This window comes from Anolis carolinensis, unplaced genomic scaffold (genome assembly GCF_035594765.1).
Source record: "Anolis carolinensis isolate JA03-04 unplaced genomic scaffold, rAnoCar3.1.pri scaffold_7, whole genome shotgun sequence".
In the NCBI taxonomy this organism is placed as follows: Eukaryota; Metazoa; Chordata; class Lepidosauria; order Squamata; family Dactyloidae; genus Anolis; species Anolis carolinensis.
This window is the reverse complement of record NW_026943818.1, coordinates 20,660,724-20,668,198: the sequence shown is the minus strand read 5'-3', so window position 1 is coordinate 20,668,198 and position 7,475 is coordinate 20,660,724. Positions and strand designations below refer to the sequence as shown.

The 7,475-nt window shown below is 48.1% G+C and overlaps 1 protein-coding gene across 1 annotated transcript; it reads right to left on the bottom strand.

The window, feature by feature from the left end:
* Positions 1-4,743: 4,743 nt before the first annotated feature.
* Positions 4,744-7,132, bottom strand: dnajc30 (DnaJ heat shock protein family (Hsp40) member C30). The gene has a single exon (XM_008124723.3). It carries the CDS (start codon positions 7,031-7,033, stop codon positions 6,371-6,373), a length of 663 nt encoding a protein of 220 aa, XP_008122930.1. The 5' UTR covers positions 7,034-7,132; the 3' UTR covers positions 4,744-6,370.
* Between the last annotated feature and the right edge of the window lie 343 nt (positions 7,133-7,475).

The window sequence follows — 7,475 nt, the reverse complement described above, 5'->3', positions numbered from 1 at the left end:
GTTTCTATGTGATAGATATAGATAGATAGATAGATAGATAGATAGATAGATAGATAGATAGATAGATAGATAGATAGATAGATAGATAGATGGATGGATGGTAGACTGGATGGCCATTGGGATCCCTTCTAACTCTAGGAATCTATGCAATAGATAGATGGATGGATGGATGGATGGATGGATGGATGGATGGATGGATGGATGGATAGATGGATGGATGTTGGCCTGGATGGCCCTTGAGGGTGTCTTCCAACTCTAGGAATCGATGTGATAGATAGATAGATAGATGGTAGACTGGATAGCCATTGGGATCCCTTCTAACTCTAGGAATCTATGCAATAGATAGATAGATAGATGGATGGATAGATAGATGTCAGCCTGGATGGCCCTTGAGGGTCTCTTCCAACATAAGGATCCTAGGAGAGATAAATAGAACCCTAGGACCCTCTGATTCCTTCCACACCCACCCCAGGGGCCCCTTCCCTTTCCCCCCTTTGTCTTGCACTGCCTGGGCCTGGCTTCGGGGGCCTGTGGCTCAGGGGGAAGGCAGCACAATGCATCCTCCTCCTCCGTCTCTTTGGCGAAGAAGAAGAAGGGGCTGTGGAGCACTGAGGTCTGGATGCTGCTGTTACCAAGGCGACGGGCATCCCATCAGCGTTGAAAACGGCCCGGTCCTCTCCGCCAATCGCCGCGCCGGGCTGGCATCCCGGAGACAGCGGCTTCTGCCTTGTAACCAAGGGCTACCCACTGGCAAATGGGAAGCGGAGCCCTTCTTTCTCTCTCTTCCCCCCTCTTTCCTTCCCATCTTCCACTCTCAACCTCAGCAGCTGCCAGGAAAAGAGGGAGGGGGGAATCCAGGGACACACCAAAGCCATGGCAACCGGTCCTTGAGGTCCGCTCGGCCACCCTGACCCCGAAAAGGATGGGGTTCTAGGTTCTGGGCCTGGTGGGAGGGCTGGGCCCCATTCTCCTGACCCAGCATTGCAAGCAAGGCGTTACGTCACCCTCCAGGGCCTTCGGATTGCATCACTCTTTGTGGAAGATGGAAAATTCCGAGTCCGCTCCTAGGATTGGAAAGTTGGTCATCGAGTCCAACCCCTGCATGGATGCTATGCTATCTATCTAGCATAGTATCCATTCAGTACAACTACTATATATCTATACTATATATGTATTATGTGTATTTATATATCTATACAGTGTTCCCTCACTTATCGCGGGGGTTAGATTCCAGGACCACCCGCAATAAGTGAAAATCCGCGAAGTAGGGGCACTATATTTATTTTAATATTTATACATTATTTTAGTAGTTAAGCACTATTTAAAGTCTTTATCAACCCATCGTTTGTTGATAAATCGCCGCCTCCTTCCGTTGCCGCTTGGGCTCCCTTCGGCTTCTCCTTCCTCCCTTCCTTAGGCTGTAAGTTGTAATTTTTTATGATTTATAATAGTCTTTTAGAGTTTATTGAAAAACCGCAAAACAGCGAATCCGCAAAAAGTGAACCGCGAAGTAGTGAGGGAACACTGTATATCTATAGGTCATAGATTCCGAGAGTTTGAAGGGACCTCGAGGGCCATCTAGTCCAACCCTCTGTATCTGTCTGTCTATCTATCTATCTATCATAGAATCCTAGAGTTGGAGAACCCAAGGACCATTCAGTACAACCACCCTATCTATTATGTGTATGTATGTGTGTGTGTGTGTGTGTGTGTGTGTGTGTGTATATATATATATATATATATATATATATATATATATATATATATAATAGCTTCCTAGAGGGCTATCTAGTCCAACCCCCTGCCACGCAGGAAAATGGGTGGCCAGGACTGGGATGGGTGGAGTTACGAGCTCTGACGTAGGACTGAGCTTCTATCCCTGTCCTGCGGAGCCTGCCAGGACACAGGGGGCGGGGCTAGAGGAAGGGGCGGGACCTCTTCCCGATGGGGCTGAACCTCTATACCCCGCCCCCATGTTCTAACAAGTGCCTCAGGAGAGGTATAGAGGCTCAGCCCTGTCTCACGCTCTTGAGAAGAGGCCCTGCCCCTAGCCCTGCCCTTTAGTACTAAAAGGCCTCTCAGGGGAGGTATAGAGGCTCAGCCCTGTCTTGCGCTCTTGGGAAGAGGCCCCGCCCCCACCCCTAGCACCGCCCTTTAGTCCTAAAAGGCCTCTCAGGAGAGGTATAGAGGCTCAGCCCTGTCTCAGGCTCTTGGGAAGAAGCCATGCCTACTCCTCTAGCTCCGCTCCCTGTGTCCTAACAGGAGCCTCAGGTGCTCAGCCCTGTCTCTGGCACTTGGGAAGAGGCCCCGCCTCTCCCCTGGCCCCGCCCCCCATGTCCTAATAAGTGCCATCACCGCCCCCCTGGATTGCTGCCCACTTTGGGAATCACTGGTATAGATACTATATTCTCACTGAAGAAGCTAGGGTTATCTTTTGGGCTTTGTAGCTGCCGCATCACACTGTTGGCTCATGTGGCCTCCTAAATCTCTTTTGCACGTACTATTGTCAAGTCAGATCTTATATTAGCACTCCTCTTGATGTGGCCTAGAATCGCATTGGCCTTTTGAGCTGCCGACTCAATGCCGTCGGCTCATGTTCAGTTAGGGGTCGATCAGGCCTCCTAGATGCCTTTGTGTTTCTAAGACAAGAGTCACTATACCTATGCATTTCACTGTTGTGGCCTAAGTGTCGTACTGCTGGAATCCATCCAGGCCCAGCATGTTTACCATTCGCTCATCCTGAACTGGGCTGGAGCCAACCCTTCCTGTCCTTGCCGACTGCAAATCCAAGCGATGATTTCACCACCGGTGTCGGCCTCGCGCAGGGCAAGCCTTCCCTCTGCAGTCCGGATCCGGGAACAGCAGCCGAACAAACGCCTGAAAACAAAGGAAGGTTTCGGCACAGGAGGAGTCGCCAAGCCGGACCAACCACCGCTTGGGGCGTTTCCTCTCCCTTTTTCTGGGCCAAAGCTTGCCAAGGAAGAAAGGAGCCCATTCTTGTCCCTTCCTCTTCTTCTCTCACCATTACCTTTTCCTCCCGAGTTTTTAAATTTCCTTCCATTTGAAAACACATTACAAACGTATCCCCCAAACATATTACAAGCAGCAAGGAGAGGCAGTTGCTATTCTTATTATTATTTGATACACAAGATGAGTACACAGCAAACAAAATCATTATGCTGGCTGTTGTATTGGACCACACATAGGACACTTCACAAGACTATGTGATGTATCGGCAAATAATGTCGGCAGGTGGGCCTTTTGCAGGTAATTTTGTCAGTGCCGATTGTTTTTAAGTGATGGCCAATCACCACTGGGGCCACCTTGACTGGCTTGTATTATATACTCGAGTATAAGCCGACCCGAATATAAGCCGAGGCACCTAATTTTACCACAAAAAAACTGGGAAAACATTGACTCCAGTATAAGCTGAGGATGGTAAATTTCAGAAATAAAAATAGATACCAATAAAATTACATTAATTGAGGCATCTGTAGCTTAAATGTTTTTGAATATTTACATAAAGCTCAAATTTAAGATAAGACTGTCCAACTCTGATCAGATCATTATTCTCATCTTCTTCAATGTCAATGTGCTTATGTATCCTTTTAATAATAATAGAGTAAAATAATACATGTAATAATAATAATAATAATAATACAGGAAAATAATACATGTAATAATAAATAGAGTAAAATAATAAATGCAACAATAATAAGATCAGAGTGAAATAATAAATGTGTTATTATTAATAATAATAAAAATAGAGTAAAATAAATGTAATAATAGCAACAATAATAGAGAAAAATAATAAATGTAATAATACCAATAATAATAGAGAAAAGTAATAAATGTACCATATATTCCCAAGTATAAGCTGACCCAAATGTAAGCCAACCAGGACCCTCACCCGAGTATAATCCAAGGGGGGCTTTTTCAGTCTTAAAAAAGGGGCTGAAAAACTAGGCTTATATCGGGAAGGCTCAGGTTGAGTCTTCCTTTATCTAAGGAAGTTAAGACTGGATGTCCCTTAGGGGTCTCTTTAGATGCTAGGAATCCGTGACATCACTTTACCTGCCACAGCTAAGGGCATCCTTACTTTTTACTCCCTATGGAATGTATAGTTTCATGAGCCACCATAGCTCTATGGCTAAAAATTCTTAGTAACTTGTGAGCCTACGAATTCCAGGATTTTTTGAAGCCAAAGTGAAATGAAACCCTGCACTTTGAAGCTAAAGTGAGATGAAACCCTGCACACAGAGCACTCTGAACCCCACCAATGACAAATCTGGACCACACACAGCAGATTACTAGGGTTAGTAACCAACTGAACATATTGGAGGGGTTGGGGAGGGAATGAACCACCTGTGTGGGAATTGTAGTTCACCCTGCATGTAGAACACTCTGAACCATCAATAACAAATCTGGACCAAACTTGGCACACAGATTCAACATGCCCAACTGTGAATACAGGCGGAGTTTGGGGAGTGATTGTCCTGCGAATCTAGTTGTAGTTCACCTGCATCCAGAGAAACTGTGACCCCCACCGACAATGGACCGGGACCAAACTTGGCACTGGGAAGCCCCAGGACCAATTGATTATGTGGTGTAAAAAGAACCTGACAGATGAGTTCCAAAAATGTGGACTTCTGAATCGTGTCAGGAAAAAGCATCCCCATCTTTGATTGAATGATGACGTCAACCCAAAGCCCTCCGCAGCATCAAAGAACCACCAGGAGACAGTTCTAACCTCCTTTCTTGTGTCTTTATAAATTAAAATAAAGCTCATATACATTATTTGTTTAAATCCCATGTGCACATATCGATTACAGTATCACACCAGGTTCTAAAATCAGCATCCGCTTGTCCAAAATAATTCTGAGAAGGGGATAGTCCTTCAAGAGCATTGATAGGCAGCTAAAAAGTCTCTGTTCTTCTTCGTGTTGGGAGATGAGTGATTTTGGACTGCTGTTCCCATCATTCCTTGTCTGCATTGTTGATGTGGGTCAAAATCATTTGGAGGGCCACTGAAAGAAAGTGAACGGATGGCAGGACTGGGGAGAATTAAGGCAAAGTGAATTCCCGTTCACTCTCTTTTCTTTGGAACCGACATCTGGAGACCTGCTACTAACAATTCTCCAAATATTTCTGAAATTGCAAACTGCACTCGTAAAGAGGCTGCTAAGCACAGAGGCTTGTAGGCTCAATGGGGACCACGCCGCCAGTCTTTCTTTGAGATGTTGTCATGGTTGGAAATGCATAATAAATTCTGATTATATGTTAAACAGCTAAGGCGATCTGATAGTCAGTTTGACAACCGATTGGTTACTACAGGCATTCTGAAAGGAATTTGGCCAAATGTTAAGATTGACATAATGGTTCTAAAGGCCCAAAATGTTCCAATAATCAGCTTTGAGTGGATTTTGAAAGGGATGTGTCCAAGTCCGAAAAATTGTGGTTCTAAAAGTCCAAGCAGAACCCGATTCATGAAGAGATGACATTCAAATTATCCGTAGAGGCCATTCAATGGTCCGAAGAAGACCAATGACACATGAATAACATGTTGGTGAGAGATTTCTCTTTGTGTCGCTGCTGGCTTCAATTGAGGCAAAGTGGGCTTCTCTCCCTTCTTGCTTGAGGTCTTGAGCATGAAGAGGAAGGCCAGGCCCAACATGTGCAAATCCTCTAAGTGCCATTTCTTCCCCAGTTTCAATAGGGACAAGAGGAAGACATCTGACCATGCCTCCTCTTCCGTTTCTAACTTGAGGTATAAGAGGAGCGATGAAGAGGAAGACCAGCCCCAACTCATGCAGTTTCCCCATCTCTGTTGCTGCTGATCTCTCTCCTCCTTTGGTTCTCACTTGAGGTGCAAGAGGAGAACCATGGCCGTGATGAAGAGGAAGGCCAGCCCCAACTCATGCAGGTCCCCCTCTTTCTCCTCCTCTGGTCCTCACTTGAGGTGAAAGAGGAGGATCATGTGGCTATGAAGAGAAGCATCTCTGTTGCTGCTGATCTCTCTCCTCCTTTGGCTCTCACTTGAGCTGAAAGAGGAGGGCCATATGGTTATGAAGAGCAGTATCTCTGTTGCTGCTGATCTCTCTCTTGAGGTGCAAGAGGAGAACTATGGCCGTGATGAAGAGGAAGGCCAGCCCCAACTCATGCAGGTCCCCTTCTTTCTCCTCCTCCGGTCCTCACTTGAGGGGAAAGAAGAGGTCCATGTGGTTATGAAGAGGAAGACCGGCCCCAACTCATGCAGATTCCCCATCTCTGTTGCTGCTGATCTCTCTCCTCCTTTGATTCTCACTTGAGGTGCAAAAGGAGAACCATGGTCATGATGCAGGTCCCCCTCTTTCTCCTCCTCCTCCGGGTCTCACTTGGAGTAAAAGAGGAGGACCACGGCGGCCACAAAGAGGACGGCCACCCCCAGCTCCTGCAGGCCCTCCGCCTGCCACCTCTTCTCCGCCTCCTCCTTGCGCTTCTGCTGCTCCCTCCGCCGCTCCCGCAGGAACCGCTCCCGCTCCAGCTGCTCCCCGTAATGGGCCTGGTAGAACTTGTCGAAGTCGAAGATGGGCTTGGTGGAGGGCTGGCTGGCCGCGAAGGTCTGGCTGCGTTTGGGCAGCGGGGCCGAGGTAGCCAGGCCCTCTTTCCCGGAAGGTTTCCTGGCGGAGCGGAGGTCCTCCCGGCTGAGAAGGCCGCGGTCGTATTTCTTGCGCAGACCCACGCTGCCTAGGACTAAATAGGCCTCGTTGACGCGCGTGAAATGCCTCGCGGCCTCCTCGCTGCCGGCATTGCGGTCTGGGTGGTACAGGAAAGACTGCTTGTAGTAGGCCGTCTTGATCTGGGCCTGGGTGGCAGCCTGGGACACTCCCAGGATCTCATACAGGCCCCTTGGGGAAGCATGAGGGCCCTGGTTTCCTCCATTCTCAGCATTCCCTGAACGCCAACGGCGGTTCAAAGGGAGGCCCAAGCCTGGCAGGGCCACACGGTAAACACTGGGCCCTTGAAGGCCCACAGCGGCCTCCAACAAGGCCATGGACGCCCTTGAATCGCCCACAGCCGCCCCTCAGCCCCTGTCAGCCGCCATTTTGGATTCCCTGTAAGAAAGGACTGGAAACCGGCCGGTGAATGCCCTCGGAGGCGTCGCGACCAATGGGAGAACACTTCCTGGTTGATAGCGAACTTCTATTGGTTTATTCCTAAACAAACAAGAAATTCAACCAATAGAGTGAGGGACCAAGGCGGGGCGAGGGTGTCACAGTGAAACCCGCGGTGTGAGGACACGAAGTGATCTCACGACGCCCAGCAGCCAATGAGAAGCGACCGAGACGAAGGTGACGTGGGCGGGAGGAGGGGACGGAGATGGACAAGCGCCTCGACCAATAGGAAACGGGAAAAACAATAAAAGGGCTGATATGGCCATTGGATGGGAAATTATTATAGATTTGTGGCTCTGGGTTGCATAACAGGTAAAGGTA